This window comes from Passer domesticus, chromosome 20, assembly GCF_036417665.1.
Source record: "Passer domesticus isolate bPasDom1 chromosome 20, bPasDom1.hap1, whole genome shotgun sequence".
Classification (NCBI taxonomy): Eukaryota; Metazoa; Chordata; class Aves; order Passeriformes; family Passeridae; genus Passer; species Passer domesticus.
In genome coordinates, this window is record NC_087493.1 from 10,039,320 (window position 1) to 10,055,209 (window position 15,890).

The following is a 15,890-nucleotide window of genomic DNA, read 5'->3' on the forward strand; positions in this document are numbered from 1 at the left end:
CACATGGAGAGATCAGGGAGTTTTCCTGGCCAGGAAGCATTCACTACAGTCCAGAATGAAGGTGATTTACCCCAGGTCATTACAGGGTGTTTTATACCTGTATTTAACTGAAACTTTCAAATTTCATCTCCTTATTCTGAAGGCTTTTCACTTGCTTTCACATTGCCATTCCACTGTCAAGGTGGGTGTAACATTCTCCCCTTTATTCATGGGTGTAACATTCTCCCCTGTATTTATTTAATGGGTGTAACATTCTGCCCTTTATTCACCTTTCTTTGCTTTCCATGTCCCCACTCCAGGCTCTGACAGTGCCACTTTCAGAATGGTTAAAATGCTGCAAAACTTGAACATTTCTTGGCTGTGGGGATGAGCTGAAGGACCAGAGCTGCAGCACAAGGTTTGGTGATGCTGTCCTTGGAAAAAGGCAGAGGGTACCCAATGGGTGACTTTAAATGGTCGAGGAGCCAGGAAAAAGGGCCTTCAAGAGACTTTTTCTGTTTGCCACCAGCAGACAGGGCTGTCACAGAGGAATGGCACAGCCTGGCTGAGCACAAGCACTGTTTCCAGCCCACTAATGAGCTGATGCTTATTTGGTCCTTTCCCCTGCTTTTCCACTGGAACGCTATTTTCAGCCATCGGAAATGACACAAAATGTTAATGCTTAAGTTCTCCTTTTAGCTGAAGTCTGATGGAGAATAAAAGAGCAGACAAGACAGCTCAGAAACCCTCCAGGCACATGGAGCATCCCAAAAACATTTGGTTTCCATCTTCAGCTGCAAATTATAGACACAACGGATGTGTTTTAAACAAAAAAGGTCTGTTTGACTTCATTCTTGCAGAAATGCTAATACTGAACCACTGTCAGCAGTGTGAATCAAGAAGGGGACAGCCAGGAAGCAGAATTTCCCTAAGAATACTGAGATCATGGTAATTAATTCATAAATAAAAAACCTACTAGTGGAATAATTTTTTTCGTGTGTTGCTGTTTAGCAAAAATACCGAGCCTTGGATTTTTGCCTGGCTCCTTTGGAGACAAAGCATCATTTTAATATTCAGCATAGAGATGGCTGAGGGAAAAGGGAGAATTGCTGAGGTGTCCTTTTCTCTTTTAACATAACCACAGCTCACATCCACACTGTTTCCCAAACAAACTAAAGTAACAATTTGTTAGTGAGTATGAACATAGACAGACTGCTGCTTCCTGGAATTGCCTGAATTTTGTTTTCTAAGAAACAATGCTCTTGGCACAGGGCAGAGCTGGGCTTTTCAACAGCCCACAAAGACCCCGTCAGCAGAAGAAATGCAATTGCTTTGTTTACCAGGTTCTAAAAATACTAGAAGCATTCTTTTTTCTTGAAAAAGATGTTTTCTTACACACCCTAAGCCTGACAGTTCAAATTGTTTAATTTTCTTCCTGAGGATTTAGTAGAGTCTAGGTTTGTTTCAAAATTACAAAATAATACAAGCTGTATGTAGCAGGTTTTTTGGGGGGGTTATTATTTATCCTAGGAGTTTGTGTCCCAAATTTTCTGCAGGTACTTGGTGCCAATTGAGAAAACAACCCTGCAGTGACTCCACAGTCCAGCCAAAGTCAGCCAGGACATCTGATGAAATCCTGCATCTCAATAAAAGTATGCAGACAAACAAAGCATAGGTGAAATCTAAGGAGCCTAAACTGACTTGAAGTATAAAACAAACTAAAATTAAGTTTAGACAGCTATATTCTGTCTAAACTAAATTTTAGTTGGCTTTATATTTTATATATTTTATATATTTTATATATATTAATAAAATATAATTGTCTTTATGATTATTATATATAATGAAATAATACATAAACTGTCATAATAAGTCAATAAATTAAAAAAAACATTTAATTTAGAAGTCTGTCCTCCCTGAATGAAACAAGTGATTCATTTAATATCTTTTCTTCAGCTCACCCACTGCCACGTGATGGCAATGACTGAGGGATGGCACTGGAAAGGCACTGGAATATCAAGCAGGAAATTCAGTTCAGTTTTTGCTTTGTACATTTACTCCCATGCCTATTCAGTAATTCTAACTGTGTGTATACAAATCTCTTCTATTTTTTTTAATATGTGTGTGGTCTGAGGGCCACAACATTAATCAGGTTTTTATATGTATTTGTCATTTTGTCTTCCCATCCATATTCTTAAGAAAAGAAAAACACATGCAGCAATAAAATGAATGTTCTGTGGCTCTTTATAAGAAACAGCCATTTGACATTAGCCCTAAAGCCTTTATCTAACACAAAGTTATTGCACACAAAAAATGCTATAAAAATAAGGTATTTAGACTCTTGGACAAATCTATCCTGAGAAATCTCTGCCACTGCCAAGCACCAGCACTTTCAGCTCACTGTGAGTGGGACAGTCACGTCCAGCAGTTTCTGCTCACCCTTTCAGCCCACACCAAACCCTTTGTTTTTTGGCAATCAAATCCTTTTTGGCAATCAAAACCTTTCCAAAGGGAGTCACAGTGACCAGGGATGTGCCCAGTATCCACTTTGGAACTGGGCAAATATTGCACAGGTATGGATGCCCCTGGACAAGGCAGTTCAGCACCATACAACCCAAATAAAGAGCTGCTCTACTCACCCTGAGTAGCTCTACTCACCCTGAGTAGCTGCCTGCTACAGCTGTGTCTCACCTACTACTGGGCTTAGCAGGAACATGAGCATTTCTTGCTCTCCATGCCCACCATAAGCTCTAAATAAAATATCATGGCATTTTAAAAGAAGAAATACATCACACAGAATATTGAGAATTGCCCCAGTTTATATTAATTATTAACTGGTACTTTGAGGACAAAATACCTTAGGAGAATTTTGCTGGGTTGGATTAGAAGCATCATGGGGTAGATGAAGAAGAATGGGTTTGTACAAATGTCACTTTCCAGCTCACCTTTTTCTGATTAGCTGGTGACAAGCTTCTGTAGAGCTTCTTGCCTTGCTTGCCAGCATTCCAAATGGTGAATGATGTCCAGGAGCTCAGCACTCTGTCCTCAAGGAACCTGACTCGGTGATTCCAGATGGTTCCCCTGGAGAGTTGGAAAAAGGGCAGATTTTGACCCCTAAATGTTTAGCATTATTACACAGCTATGTGCACATGTACACACTCACCTACAGGTAAACCTGGCCAAAGGGATTCACATAATACCAAAAAAAAAAAAAAAAATCACATCAGAAGATTAGACTGGAAATTTCTGAGGGGAACGTAGAAAAGAAGTTCCGTGGAAGTTCTCAGACAAAAATCATTTGGATAGATAGGAAGAAGTAGCTAAACAATTTGTATTTTCAAGAACCCTTCCAGTTCACAAGAATATGAAAAGCTGCAGCTATGGTAATAAAATTCAACCCTACCCACACCTGTGCTCACCTATGAAGTGCCCTAGAGCCCTGCAGTGACACAGCAAAGCATCTCCTAAGCCCCAGCTGAGCTCCTCCTGTTCCATCTGCCACGGGCTCCTTCTCCTTGGCTGATGTAAAGCTGGCATCTCACAGATTTAGAAGCCCAGCTTGCCCCCAGCACCACAGCATAAATGAATTTACAGTGAGGATTTGGCTCAAGGCTCCAGCACGTGGGGTGTCCAAGCTCTGGATCAGTGACACCCCCAGCTACAATCACAGTCCCACACAAACCACCTCGTTACACCCTTCACACACACCAGCCTGCACACACATTTCAGACCAAATAAGACAGATTTAACTGTAAAAGTGCCCAAGTATTATTTGGCAATGACACAAATGTGGCTATCCCTTTATTTGAAGGCAACTTTCATAAGAACGTGCATTTCTAGGTGTTCTACCCTACAATGTAATATTTAAGACTACAACATTTATCATGGATTAAAGAAAACTGCCTGTTGTTAAAAAGATCTGATTTATTTCCAGCATTCATTTAATATTCATTAACTAGGAACCCACCTCAGACTTATTAAGCAGTTTCCTAGAGAGAATAAATTGATTTCCTCAATTTGACAAACGAAACTTCATAACAGACATCTCTTGAACAAGGCACCTTGAGCTTTCTTTCTAACTTTCTTTCCCAGGAAATTCTGATGAAACCCTAGTGGTGTCTCCTTATTTAAGGCAAACTTCAAGTGGAGTTTTCCATTTTCTTATTTGCATCATTCCTTCACAGCCCCAGTTATGCTCTGAAGACCACACAACCCTCATAGGGCCCAGTGACCCCACTTCACTTCAGCACAGCCAGATCCTGCTCAGCACTTCATCACTGATCCTGCTCTGATAACTTGGAAAATACCTCGTGCACAAATAAAATTTCCTCACAGTTCCAAGGGTGATGGCTCTGCACCAGCATTTCGACTAATGGGGAAAAAGAAAATGTGGGATTTGATCAAAAATCTCTTCTAATGCAACCACAAGATGAATTCCTGCTGCAAAGCTTTAGCTGCTGCTGGCATCCTTTGACACTTGCCTTTTTCCATGTTCATGAGAGCATGCTGCAGTCCCAGAAGGAAAGTTTAAGGAACAAAATATGAAGGTCAAGTATTTTTCCAGGATCACTTTACTGGACATTTTAGAGCTTCTGCGTGCTTCTAAAAAGGAAGATTATTGCTTTGCACATAAATGGAAAGCTTTTAAAAGTGATTTTCCTTTGAAATGTGACTTCAGAAGGATAACACCATATTACATTCCAAAGGAACTTCAGAATCTGTTCTGTTGGCTTGAGTGGCACTGGCAAGTTTCTTTTCCACTTGAGTTTACAACATTAAGGAAACTAAAGTAAAAAAGCAGACAGCCTTACAAGGCATGAAAAGAGCTTGTAACTAATTTCTAGGTGCAGTGCAAATGCTGCAATCTACCTCCAGGCTTATAAAAGATGTTTTTATTTTCATGGAGATGGCCCAGCACAGCAGTATTGGTTCTTCCAGGCAGTTTGTGGTTGCTGTCTAGGCCATGAGAGCCTCTGTGCCCTACTGAGGTAAAATTCAATCAGACCAAATCTCAGAGCTGCTAATCACCCCTGAAGATTTCACACTGAAGCAGATTTACTGACTCATCCCACCTATCAATGTTACCCTGGAAAAGCAAGTGGGGAAAGCTTGTAAGAGAACTGCACTCTGAAATAAAAGGGTATGGAAGGTATTGAATTCCAAATTAATTGGGTTGTTGTTCAACCACAAGAATATTGTCAGACAGCTTCATTTAACAACAATTAAAAACTTTCTTAAATAGGTACCGTAGATTGTAAAAACAAAGCAAATATACCCAGCAGTTGGGATGTTTTTCTGCCTCACTATGAGGCATTCTTATGACAGTGCCCACAGAAAAGCATTTGAAGCTCACACCTCCATATTGTGTGTTTTCAATGAAAAAATCAAGTTCTATCACTTTAAAGTCTTGAGTTAACCCTGAAATACTTTTCAGCTGAGATAGCAGATAAACACAGAAGTGAGGGGGGAATTTGGGACTGAGCTTTAGGGTGACACTCACAGGCTTCATCTTTGTGAGAACTCACTCTGCACAAACAATCCCACACGCTGAGGCAGAGGAGCTTACAGGTGTCAGAGGAGAGAGTTTCGGTTATTCCCTTCAGCTTTCCGCTTCACCTAAGTTGCCACGTTTTTTTTTTTTGATGTTTCCAGAACAGATAACTGGGATTCCTGCCTCGAGGGATAAGGGAATGCCATTTTCCCATCCTTCAGCAGCCAGTGCAGGTGCAGCAGACAGGAGCTGCAGCAACGTGCAAAGGGTAATTAAAGAAAATGCCTGAAACGATCCAGAAGTTGTACAAACCACTACTCAGAGATGATTCTCACAGCCATTTTCAGATTATGCATTATTACACATTCACAGCCACCAGCAAAACCCAGGAGGAATTATTACTCTGCACAACTCCAAATCAAGACAGCTTTTCCTCCCCATCTCACAAAGATTAGAGTAAGCAATTTGCTGCAGCCTTTAGTACCAAGTCCAAGCCTGAGTTCAGTTCACAAGATTGTCCTCAGCCAGAAGGTGGGACAAAATTCTTCTCACTGTACAAATTTGTTCCCATATCCTAACGCTCTTTCTTGACCCCAAATCTTGAAACACATTATTTCCCCCATTCCTTCCATTTTGTTGTCACAACTTTGTAAAAGAAACGTTAGGAGGATTTCCACTCAAAATGTCATTCTTGAGGCTCACATAATTTTCCTGAGATCTCACTTGCCGTGGCCCCTCAATGCTCATCAGTTATGGAGCCTGGGAGGAAGAAGAGGAGCCAAAATTCTGCAGGAGTGAAACGAGGGTATTCATGCAGAGGGTGAGAATGACTACACCGTGTGTTCCTCAGCCCCAGTAGTTATTACCAGACCATCCACCCAAGTAATGCAACAATGGAGCTCTGTTAAAAATGTGTGGTGACCTAGTGACTGAATACAGGAGTCAAGAAACATCTGCTCTACTCCTATTTTGAAATGAAAGATAATGTGACAATAAAAGCAACATGATTTAATGTCTGAGCTCAGTCAAAGCTCGCCATATTGTTGCACTGCCTTTCCCCTCCTTCCCCCAGTGAGGCCACATAAGTGAATCCACAGAGCAAAGACAGATGTACAAGTACTTGAGCAATGCAGAAACACAAGCCCAATATCCTGAACAGTACTGGAATTTTAGGCATGGATTGCCATCCACAGAAACACTATAGATCCATAAATCTGACCTTTTCTCCCTGTGCTGGCCCTGCACAGTGCTCAGGTAACGCCAGGCAGGAAGAGGAGCTGCCCAAGTGAACATCCTCTTCCAGGGTCTTTTTATTGATGGCAGGGTAAGGGAGTTCTGGATGAGAGGTGAACCTCACCTGATGGACAAACCAGAGCTGCAGGAACAGAGAACTTCAGCATCACAGTGAGAGCTGAAAAAGCAGATCCCTTACAGCCAGTATTGCATGCAGAATTCAAGGCCCTTACCATCCACAGGAAATTCAGAAATAAATCCCGTTTGAACCTTGGCCATACTGGTGAATAAACTGGATTTTTTGCCGTTGTTGTTCTGTTGAACTTCATGTGAACTTATTAATTGCTGGACTATATCGTCCCACTGAGTTATTACATTTACACTGTTAATAGGTTCTATTAATGTCTGAGTTCATCTTCAGGTCACGGGTCATTAGCTGAGGCATGGTTTGCATTGTGGCCTATTTTTCATGAAAGGCTTATTAAGAGAGACAGAGACTATCAATGTTAATGGCATTTACTTTTCAAGAATCTAATGAGGTCATTAGTTTCCATGTTTAATTGAAGTGCCAAATGCAAGCATAGGAGATAAAAATGCAGTTGACCTCATCTTAATTTCAGCTCTACAGGAGTATGTTATTCCTCTCTCCTGCCTATTTTTGGCCGTGTATGTTTGTGCAGGAAATGAAGGAGGCATTCCTGTGCTCACCACAGATCCAAGACCTGGCCTCGGAGCACCTCTGAAACAGCCAAATGTGTGTTTCACACTAATGCCTGTTCCTCTTCGCTCAGACGACACTGGAAGCTTCCAGTGCCTGAAACCAGATGTTTTCAATAGATTATGTAATTCTGCTTATTTCTGCAGAGCAGTATCACACTCGTTCTGAGCACAGGGGTTCTGAAATTACTGGAGGTGCACTTCACCTTTTCTCTGCAAAAGGGAATTGCTCAGATCTCAGACAGAAGGTACAAACCTTCTTTTTCACATGCATTAAATTTGTCTTGATTACAAACTTGTAAACTGCTCCAAGGATTAGCTGCATGCCCCAACCACCTGTCTTCATGAGCTGCACTACTAAAGACAAGTGCAAGTTTTTATTGCTCACCTCACTCCAAACTCACTTTCATCTCACAGTGAGGTATTGTTGTATATACAGTTCCTTTCTCTCCCCTTTGGCAAGATAAAAATCTATGAATTTTAACATGTTTTTATTATACATTCGACTTTCTTACTCCAGTATTCCTCACTCCAAAGCCAGCTCTGCTATGGTCTCACATCAATTTCATGTGGCTGTGCAGCACTGAGTACACACAGCCCTAGGGTACAACACCAAATAAAGTGATTTAGATCCAAGAGATATGAAAATGGGATTTTGTGTTGTGAATTCCTAGCTGAAGAGAAGTTTCTCAAAATCCAGCAGGTATCCATCACAGACTTTGGATGAAATGACAATGAGAACATTCATATTTCTGCATGCACCTAATGAAATCTAAATACAGACACTGAACTTCATGCAGATTCTGTCACACACCCAAAACATTTAATAATGCAGACTGATGCCTCCAGGGTAAGGGAGAATGCAAATCAGATTTAGTTTCCTGCTTCACAGATATTCTCAACTCCAGATATGTGTTCCAGAAGGATACTAATCATAGGAAATGACCTAAAGCACATGAGTGTTTACAATTATACGTACTAACTAAAAAAATAAAAGAACCAAATGTCACTTGCCAAGCAGTTTTACACATATTTTTGGAAATCTGAAAATGCAGTGAGGCTTCTTTCCCCCTGGAAGGTTCTGAAAAACACCTACATAAACTGAAACCATCACAGGCTATGAGTGACTGTTGTCTTTGCTGGAAAGAATGAATGATGCACCTTTGTATAAAAATGTCCTGCTATAGTTTTTAAGACTGAAACCAGGCATATAGTGTTTAAAAAAAAATCAACTGTTCTACAAGCATCTTTTTGATCTCAGACAAGATATTAATTTGGCTGGTGAGTTACTACTTCCAAATCCAAGTCTAGGCTAACTCAAAATTTAAAGATGACCTGGGCCAATGGCAAAAAGCAAAACACCACAAAAAACTGCTCAACAAAACAGACCATAAAAAGAAAAAGGCTTCTAGAAAAGCCAGAGCATGCATTAAATAAGGTGGAATGACCAAGAGGCAAATTAGGCAAGACCAAATTTAAATTATAACCTTAAACCTTTGTGATGAGTCCATTAATCTCTTTTTGCTCAACATGCACTTCAGTCTCCAGACACAAACACGGGCAACCCTTCAGAACTCGGGCAACAAACAAGGACTGAGCCAGGAGAAAGAGCTCTTGCACAACCTCATGTTTGGAAAGCCACACCAAATATCATCCCCAGTAGTACCAGCAGGAAGCCAAGAGGAAGAGCAGCTCTCCTGATTTCTTAGAATGAGACAAGAAAGGCGCCAATTTGGACAGGCACCCTGCACATCTGAAAGAGCTCACAGCGTTTCCACATTCCCCCAGGATGCTGTAATTCAGGGTGCTTGTGCCACACAGCCTTGGAGATCTGAATAAGCAACAGCTTGCAGTAAATTCAAAACAAATTAATTTCCAAGAATTAGATGCTTTCCCACAGATAGGAGCAAAAATGCTTCCAAGAGTTTTTAGCGTCCCATAACGCGTGGCTGAAAAGTTGGTCACTCACTGCCAAAAGGATCACACAGTAAAAGAAGGAAAAAAAATCTTTACATTTCAACATGAATTAAAAAGAAAATAATTTATCTCATGCTTGTTTGCAAAATCAAAATCACATGTACTATTTGCTTGAATGACCTTCTCATAATTAAATGATTATATATAGATATTCACATTTATCAAGATCTGCAGTGACATTAACCATGAGTGTGCTCGTGGTTATTTGTTTTACACTCTGTACAGCAATACAGGGATGGAAACAAAAATGTTCATTTTTACTGGTCAGTTCTACAAAGCCATAAAAACAGGACTGACTGAAAAGTGTACTCATATCATTAATCAGTAAGGAAACAGTTTACTTAATTACCACTGTGATTCTGGCATGGCATTCCTAAAGGACAGTACCACCCATGTAATTTTTTATTAATGTCAACGCATAAGAGAAAGAACAGCTTTGGCTCAGCTTGCAGCATGTAGAGGAATCAGCATTTAACACCTCCTGTAGGGGCTGAGCAGCCCAGGAAAGGCAGCAGGCAACAAAAGCAGCTTACAAGGAAGCACCTGAGATAATTACTCCTAAACATCCTCAGGGATTTTTCAAACCTCATTATCTGATTTTGGTGGTTTAGACCCTTTAAAATAAGAAAATAATATATGTAAAGGCAGCACATTATCAGATTAAAGGTTTGGTTTTGGTCTGGTTCTTTTTTTTGTTTTTCGAAAGATGGTTTTTCTTGGTATTACAAGTTTCTGTTTACTTTTTAAATATTGAGGCAGTTGATTTTGAAATTCAGCCATAACATTTCAACATTTTATTTTACATTACGGTTCATACGTCAAAAAAATGGGAATGAAATTTTTACATATTAAAAATCCTCATTAAAAACCCCAATGCAGTTTCACCATCTTTGCTGCCAATGATCCAAGATAAAACCAGATTTAAATTGCCCTGGAAAGCACAGCTTACTCTAGGACAGAGTGAGTGGCAGCCTGGGGGTGGTACCGGTAGAGCAGGAGGCAATGGTTCACTCGAAACACTCCACCACCCTTCTGGAGATGTTCATAAAAGAACAACAAATCCTCTGGGACGCCCTGCAACAGAAAACAGTTATTAGATCAGTATTCGGGTACATCTGAAGAGATTTAATTTCTCTGCCAAATAAATATGGTTCAACAGAATTGTTACTCATAAATGCAATTTTGCTGTTGCCCAGGGAGGGTGTGGGCTCCTCAGGTTGGATGGGGCTTGGAGCAACCTGAAAGTGTCCTGGAGGTGAAACAAGAAGATTTTTCAGTTCCAACCCAAGCCCATCTCTGATTCTGTACTATTATTTGTGTGTGTCCCAATGAGCTTCTCTAATGGGTCATGAAAAAAATGCAGAATGAGCAGTACTAGTTACAAATTAAGTGCAAGGACAGAGGTGGAAAAATTAACAGAATCTCATTTTGACAGGGATCTCAAGCTTGGTGCAGGTGAATCCAAAAAAAAAAAAGAGAAACCCAGCTGCTAAACAGTTTGTGCAGCCTGAAGTTCCATGTAACCAAATAGTTTGTACTGCAAAGGATCAGTGACTTAAGGGGGTTTTTTCTCATTTTACTGGAATTCTCCTTCTTTGTCATACAAATGCTGGTCTCTACTTAGGAAAGGTGACTCAGGCCCCATAATGACAGACTTCAATAAAAACTGCAATAAAGGCAACCTCAGAATGAGGCAACATCTGAAAATATTTTTTATTTTTGTTGAGACTTCCTGCCATGGTACATTCATCCTTATGGGATTGTACCCACTGCTGCTGAAAACACTGCAGGATAAAAGCTCCTGCAATTGTGGATCTAGCAGGCTCTAGGAAAAATGAGGGATTTCACAATCATTTCAACATTTTCCACTTGAAAATCAGAGAATCTTCATGCAAGTGATGCAGTGTCAGAAGGGCAATTATATGGCTCATAGCACTCATTTCCATTTTGTGGCATATGAAAGCATAAACCCACCTTTAAAGTCCTCCACAAAAAGTTAAAAAAGTAGTGTTTATTTATATTTTGCAAAGCTACAACTTCTTGGAATACTAGAACATTTCATTCTTTCATGTTTAAATACAGATATTTCTTCCCTGTAATACAGTGTTTAAAAGGTCACATGGTTTTTACAAGACTAAAAATCTCCCTTTTATAAAACCAGGTGGGTCAAAGAAAACATTTAAGTGTCACAACAACAAAAAGCTGAAAGATAAAATGACAAAATTTTAAAGGAAAATAAGGTGGAAAGATTGAAATACATTTGTTTCTGTAGACAGTATGACACGTATGAATAACCAGGTCATAAACCTCAACCTCAATCTTAACCATTCTATTTCAACACAGAAAAATAATAAGAGTACAAGTTAAAAAAATAATTGAAATTTTTCTCTATTACTACAGCCTCTGACTTTCTTCCATAATTAAGAAAATGAGATTCTCTAATTACAGTGCTGGGCTGGCCCTCTAGTTATGAGAGCAATACAGTTCAGTGACTATTTCTCATCCCCACCAGGCTGAGTAGCCAGAGGGGTGTGGGAGTGGAAGAGAAATGAGACAAAAATCTCTCAGAACCCTGGAAAACAGCTCCAGACCACTCAGCTGAACCTTGGGAGAAACCAGAATCCAGTCAAGCTCTGGGCTCTGCAGCTCCTGCCCTCACTCTGGTTCGTGTGTGACACTGATTTGGGCCATGCTCCCACATTCTGAATTAAATGGATTCTGCTCACTACGGGCAGCTCATCTGCAGCTCTTGGATGTCTTTGTAGACATTTGTCTGACTTCTGGTTTAAGAGATGCAGGGCAGAAGAAAACTTTTAGAGAAGCTCATACAATTTATGCTTTATGTGACTCTGAAAGCCAGAAAAGAAGTCTGGGAGAAGCTGGAGCGTCAGCCAGCAACCACACTCACCAAGAATACAAGAAAAACACAAAATCTATTTATTTCCATTCATCTTGTAGCCCTTTCTATATTTTCCTTATTGTGGACTTTAAGGGAAATACTGAGCCAGCAGAAAAGTTCAAACCTTTTTATCTTCTCCCATCACACACTAGACCATGTCTCAGGACACAAGTGCATCAGATATCAGCTTGCTGCAGGAGCCAGATTTTGATTCAGATCTGTGATTATGTCACATACATCTCAGCAATTCCTTCTCTTTTGGATAAGCATTTCCATTATTCAAGACAACTGTTAATAAGTATATTTAAGAAGAGTTACTGCAGAAGTAAAAGGATCTTTCAAAAAACGCTCTTTGGTTCCAAGGGCTCTTTTGCTTCCCTTTATCTGGCAGAATTTCTCTGGAATAAAGTGCACTCAGGCCTAGGAAGGAGCAGGTGCCTTGCACTGCTCAGCAGTGGCCTCTCACATTACAAAGGAGCAGCAGTGCCACGCATTTTTCAGAGGAAAGATGCTGACTGTGTTATGGATCCTGCAGGGATGGGACTTCCTACGGCTCTTGAGCGTGTAAGTTTGCTGCAACACAAGAGTTCCTTCCCAGCTGAGATCTATTATTGGATCCAGATGGCATTTTAAACACCAGGAATCTTTGTGAAACAACACAACTCTGAAAGAGAAAGCTGTTTAACCACTAAAGGGATATTTGAATGTATTTTTTGAAAATTAATATCCATAGCTAAAAGTATCAATTACTAACCCAGCATTTCAGCAATAGGCTACCACATCAATAGCTTTCAGCAACAATAAATACAATTAAATTGCACAGTTTACATGTTACTGGGACTACATGCAGAATTTTCCATATTATAGGCAAAACCAACCCCACATCCTCTGCTGCAAAAGGGCATAAACTAATTACAGCTCCCAGAGAAAAGCACAGACTGCCCCTGCTCTGCTCTAAGCAGCCAATGCAAAATCATATTTCACTTTTTCACATTCCCACTGAACAGGGGAAGGGTTTCTGCTGACCCAGTGTTTTGGGCAGGTACTGCTTGCTGTGCTGGTGGTTGTACAGGTGAGGGGACTGATTTTTTATAGACCGTGGGGTGTCAAGCAGAACCCTAATTTGAGTTAAAGTAACTCCTTGTTCAGGGATTAACTAAATTATCTATGATCCCTCTCTTGCCATCTTCTCATTGCACATTGTTCCCACTCCTGGCAGCAAACTGTGCTCCAACTGCAGCCACCCCAACATTTTCCAAAGAGGTTCAAGCATCCCCCAACAAGCAATTCTGGCTACAACCCTTGCACCTCCACCACCAGTAAGGATGAGGAGCACCAGCAGGGATCTTTCCAGGGCAAAGCCTGGAGGTTTTCCTGAGGGGTTTACTACATTCCCAGAGGGACCATCAGCAATTTTTGGAGGAGTTTTAATGCAAGTGGTGCCCTGTGCAATGCTGTAACCATGAACACCTGCTGAGGCCGTGCTGGGATGAACAACAGCAGCACTTTCATTTTGCTCACTTGGACAGAAACCACCACGGAGCTGTAGAGCCATATACACAATATAAAAGCTGCCTTTTGGTGCTAAACCAGAATCAATCTGTCCCAGCTCCCTCATCCATCCCCTCTCAGCCTTGTCCCAGCCCCATCTGACTCCTCCCTGTCCCAGCTCACAGGCACTCTGGCAGAGTCTGGCAGATCCCTGTGAGCACAACCAGGGGAGATTCAGCCTGTGCAGAGAAGTCTGACTGGTGAAAATGGGAGATCTAGCAGTATTTCACGAATACATTAACTTATAAGAAACAGCAATGACAAACAAGCCAGGAGAAGTACATCAATCCACAGGGGGAAAAAGCCTTCAGGTTTGGAAAAGCTTGGCCTCCCTTTTGGTCAGGGGCATCAAGGAAAACTGGGCTGTAACTTGGTACACATTTTGTAAACCACTCAGCACCATCAGGGGAACTGCTGGACAGGAAAAATCTATTTAATTCCTCAGAGGAGCCTAAAACTGCTGAATGGGAAGACTTAAATAGCTATTAATAGCTTTTCTACAGGATTATCCAAGATATTCTTAAGTCTCCCTTTCTGCAGATCTGTCACTTCATTTCTTGGCTGTAATCCAAATAATGCCTTTCCATCATTTTGCCTTGATTACAGGACCCAGAGCCCATTACGATTTATTTTATTGTTTAGGAAATAACAGGTTAAAGGAAACTCCAAAAGGTTGCTTTCATCCAAATGTCTTAGCACAGAGAAAAGCAGTTAAACAAAGATGATGGGGAAGTCAAGTGGAAGGGAGGTGGTAAATTGTAAATGATATTTAATAACAGACCAGCAGAAAATATAATTAGACACAGGGTATGGGGTGAATTTTAAAATAGCTTATAGCCTGTAATTAATCACAGGCTCCACCACTTTTTCTCTGCTTTTTAGATCAAATCTTGATCTCTGTTCAGCCTTAACTATATAAAGCCAAAAACAAACCAAAAAACCCCAGCAGTGCCTGCATTTTATCCCAGTTTTCCCCACAGCATCCTGATAGGTTATTTGACAGACTGACAGTATTTTAATTCACATCCCAAAAAACCAAATTCCTACTTGGCCTTTTACCTCTGAAGCATTATTATAACCACTTGCCTTTCTGAATGGAATGAGATTTGTGTGCTCTGGCAGGGAAACATGGAAAATTGCATCAGTGAGTGCCTAACAGCCACATTTACCTCAGAGCTTTCCACATGGCCTACAGTCTCCTGTGCTCAAAAGGATATTTTGACACCTCCTCAGTTCGTGTTTTTTGCGACCTTTTATCACAAAAATAGAATGAAACTGAGCTCCAGACACTTTGTTCAGAGGCACAGTTTGCATTCAGAGAGGCTGGTGCTTTACAATGCACGATTCCATCTGGGGCTCATTAAGAATAATTTCCCCCTGTTTACACTTTGAGATTAGCTCAGAACTTTAAGGCTGTCACTCCATTTTCAGTTTTCATACACTAAGAAAGGAAGGATAAACACAGGGGTGACAGGAAATTTGGAACCAAGTTGTGGTAAGATTCTAGAGAAGGAGACAAGTTTGGCATGTAACAGTTGTGATGTGGGGAGCAATTCTGCCTGGAGAGAGCCAAGACTGCAATTTTCCACCCCTGCATGCAGTGGAGCCTGCAGGGCAGCAATGCTCCTTTATACAGCTCTCCTTGTACTCAGCATTTCTGTCAGACACGTGAAAAAATAACTTTTCTTCACCAATAACAGGCACCTCATCTCCCACTGCACACGACTGGGGAGCTCCCCACTCTAACAGATGACACAGCTTCAAAATCTGCTTTTCACATTAGGCCAGAACACGGGCATTTTTCTCCTCAGCACAATTTTTTTGTGATGCTTTTGGACACGGTTATTACTTTTTAACAATGGTGCTACTTACTAGGAGACACCAAAAACTCCAGCAGCAAAGCCACCCCTGGTAATGTCACACACCAAGTGTCAAATGGGAGTTCTGGAGGGTTTAGGAAGTGCTGCTACTTTTTTTCAATAAGGAAGTACTGCCCTTTATCCAAAATTGCTTAAAAGATTATTTTCTTTTAGTTTCCTAAAA

General features: G+C 40.8%; 1 protein-coding gene across 10 annotated transcripts in view; it reads right to left on the reverse strand.

Moving 5' to 3' along the window:
• B3GNTL1 (UDP-GlcNAc:betaGal beta-1,3-N-acetylglucosaminyltransferase like 1) overlaps positions 1 to 15,890 on the reverse strand; it is a 99,117-nt gene that overhangs the window by 11,855 nt on the left and 71,372 nt on the right. For all 10 annotated transcript variants that reach the window (XM_064395957.1, XM_064395959.1, XM_064395960.1 and 7 more), the window contains 2 exons: positions 10,347 to 10,471; positions 2,925 to 3,060 (listed from right to left, as the gene is read on the reverse strand). In XM_064395957.1, coding sequence (XP_064252027.1) covers positions 2,925 to 3,060; positions 10,347 to 10,471 — 261 coding nt within the window. The remainder of the gene's footprint in view (positions 1 to 2,924; positions 3,061 to 10,346; positions 10,472 to 15,890) is intronic.